General features: G+C 57.7%; 1 protein-coding gene across 1 annotated transcript in view; it reads right to left on the reverse strand.

Annotated features, from left to right (window-relative positions):
• Positions 1-2,840: 2,840 nt before the first annotated feature.
• The window catches only part of LOC103274966 (zinc finger protein 703), a 2,937-nt gene continuing 2,505 nt past the window's right edge, over positions 2,841-3,272 (reverse strand). Inside the window, exon 4 of the mRNA XM_021706102.1 lies at positions 2,841-3,269. Within this exon, the coding sequence (XP_021561777.1) occupies positions 3,188-3,269 (82 nt within the window). The 3' untranslated portion in view covers positions 2,841-3,187. The remainder of the gene's footprint in view (positions 3,270-3,272) is intronic.

Raw genomic sequence — 3,272 nt, forward strand, 5'->3', positions numbered from 1 at the left:
CCATTAGAACAGCATTTTTGGGTACACAAAGTTTGCTAGCTGTGGGAGATACTGAGTTTCCTCCTTTCCCCTTCCCTGTAAGAGATCTTCCCACCTAGGGTAGGAAGGTCTGAAGACCATAGATGTAAGAGAAGCTTACGTTCTCCTGCAGAGGGAGCAATTTCCATCCATTTTTGCAGGCATGAAAAAAAAAGAGGTCTCTGAAGGAAAGAGGGGACTTGAGAGGAAGGGAAGACGAGAAAGCAAAAATAAAAAGCAAACAAAGCAACAAAGAAAAAGAGAAATAACGCAACGAGCCACCACATTTCAAGTCTTTTGAAGATCAATCTGAACTCTCAGAAGTTGGAAAATGCCTATTTCCCCAGGAAGACCCTGAGCTAGTCTCAGGGGACTTTCACACCAAGCAGCCTCTCCCTGACCCGGGTCCTCGGGGTGCCGCCGCGGCCCAGGCTCCCTTTCCTGGGACACCACAGGGTCTGACGGCGGCCAGCACTGACACTGCATAAGAATCCTGATGTTCTGATCCCAGAGACGGGATTTTGCCCAGATCTGAGGATTTGGCAACACACACGTGTGTGCGCGCGCGCGCATGCTCTCTGTCAGGTCCCGTCGAGGCCCGAGGAGAGGAGCCAGGCTGGCCCATGCTGTCACAGAGCTGCAGCCGAACCTGCCCTGCAACCTGTCGTCGAAGTTGTGGACACCAAACCCGCACGGCTGGAGAACTGGCCCATCGTCCGCACCCGACCTCGGGCCACACGCCTTTCAGAAGCGCGCAGTTTGCCTCGGGCTAGGAACTCCCTGAGTCACACTCCTTACAGAAAAAGCAGAGCAGACAGCAGGACAGCAACGACAGACCCCACTGAAGGGCGCCCAGCCAGGAGGGCGTGGAGGCGGTGTCTCAGCGCGCCCAACAAGCGGCCAGCGTTCTGGCCCCGACAAGGAGCGAGCAGTTGCGGCCCGACGGGGCACACACCGGCCTCGGGGCACACCCTGCTCTGGCCGCGAGGCTCTGTGGGCCCGAGTCGGCGCCAGGATGTAAGTGGCCCGGCCCTGGAGCGCAGGTGCCCCGGCCGACACTCCTGCGTCAGTCGTGCGAGCTCAAGCAGACAGCCAGGCCCAGGAGCCGGCTCCTCCCGACCGAGGGCGGCTTCAAAGTCTTGAGTAATCGCCGCGCCTTCTCAGCAAAACCCAAGCCCCGTTTCTGGGCTACAGGACCCAGTTCGACAACTCTTCGTGGGCTGAGGGGATCCCCCAGGCTTTGGGAAGCAACTCTCTCAGCAGGTGCATTTACCCTTGGATCAGGAAAGAGGAGAAAACCCCCACAGAAACAGCGAGTAGGAATCCTCCGCACTCAAGAGGATAGCGGCGCCCAGCTGCCGTCGGGGCTGCAGCCAGTTGCGGCCTCTCCGCCTGTCGCTCGCCTCTCTGCCACCAGGCGGCGCCAGAGGCACGCCGTCTTTGCCCGCCCGCCCGCCGGTCTCCGGGCAGTGCTGCTGCGGGTCTCTGCTTGAGCCCTCGGTGCCGGATCCATTTCAGGCCACCCGTGCACCTCGTATCTAAGCCCAGAGGAAAGTCCACCTAATTCACACACGCCCTCCGCCCTGGCCTCGGGAAACGTCAAGGCCTTTGAAGTGAGGCTGAGAGCTAAATAACCATGTGGAGGGGAAAAAAGGTGATTTTATGTTATTTGTAATGCGTTGGCAGAAGTTTTGTTTTTTCTCCCCCCTTTCTTGAGGAAAGGCATTAAACTTGTCCTTGAACGGAAATCACAGAAGGAAATCATAAGGACTTTTAAACAAGAATAAAAGAAGGGCATCTGCTTCGGTGTTTGGAAGTGGAACGGTGGGTGAGGCAAGAGAGACACACACCACGGTGTGAATATAGCCAAGTATTCCATTTATTAACAAAATAAGTCTTACCAAGGGAGGGCTCTGCGCATCCCCGACAGGCCCGTAGCCCCTGCGCGGCTGCTAAGACTGGGAGGGAGGGGGGGCTGGGGAAAGACCCAGGCCCGAGCCTTCCATCCCAGACACTGCAGGGCCTGCGGGGGCCCACGGCTTACTCTGGGGGCTCTGCTGGGCTAGGCCTGGGAGTGGGGGCTGCTGCGCTCCGTGTGGGCCCCAAGGAGCTAAGAGGTTGTGACGTCTGCTGGCACCGCCACCGGGCCTGCTTTGGGGAGATCTAGCAAGAACACCCACCCCACCCCCACCTCCAGGGGAAGGGGTCACTGCCCCCCTTGGGGAGAGAGAAACAATGACCTTAAAGCACTTCGCAAAATAGGAGCCGTTTTACGCCAGCGGGAACTTCTAGGACAGGGACGCCGGGGATCAGGGCCAGGAGGGAGTCTGGCAGGGAAGAGTGGACGGAAGGCTCTGTGGAGGCCGCGGGGGCTTCTCCCTGGGCGAGCCTGCTGGGACGTCAGGGCTCCCCGCTCGGAGCAGGGCAGGGGGGCGAGGCTCCAGTTCTGGGGGCAGGGCCCAGACCACGGACCCTGGGGGGCAGGGCAGCCAGGGGGAGTCCCAGAGCAGAGTCCCCGGCCACAGAGCTCAGGACCTCCTGCCACCAAGATGCCCCACCCTCCGCCCCGAATGTGTTACAAAAAAATACCTCCTCTCTGTTACTGGTACAAAAGAAAAAAACAGAACCTCTAACGGATGGAAACAAGAGGAGATGAAGGGGGCCGAGGGAAAAAGAGACAGGGGGAAATGCTTCCACAGTTAAGACTCATGCAAGAAACTCCCCAGGAAGGGAAAACAAAACATACGGAACCCTTATACCCCCAATTCTCCCGCTCCTCCCTAAAACCAAACCAACCAAAAAAAAAAAAAAAAAAAAAAAAAAGAGGAAAAGGAATAAAAAATTAAAACCTCTACCTAAGGGGAAAAAATTAGAAAGGAAGAGGGGCGGGGTCATGTCGTTATTTGTGTGATTAATATTATTATTTGGGGAACACAGACTTTTTGCATACCATTGACTCGTGTGGGCCGTTAATGCACTTCTATTCCCAGCTTGGAAGCTAACGTTACAGTAAATAAATACACAGTCCGGTGGGCAGGGTCTGGGCGGGAATCCCGGCGGTACGAGCAGTAGAGGCGGCGGCGGCGGCGGCGGCTGGGGGAGGAAGGAGGGGGGGGAAGGCGGGAAGGCGGGGGAGGGGCGGAGGCCGGGGCGGGAGGCAGAGCTGGAGTTACTGGTATCCCAGAGCCGAGGCTGACGCGAGTCTCTGTCCGTACAGCGCATATGGCGAGTAGTAGGGTCCGGCTGTGGGCAGG

This window comes from Carlito syrichta, unplaced genomic scaffold, assembly GCF_000164805.1.
Source record: "Carlito syrichta isolate Samal-C Ts95f unplaced genomic scaffold, Tarsius_syrichta-2.0.1 Scaffold315142, whole genome shotgun sequence".
NCBI lineage: Eukaryota > Metazoa > Chordata > Mammalia > Primates > Tarsiidae > Carlito > Carlito syrichta.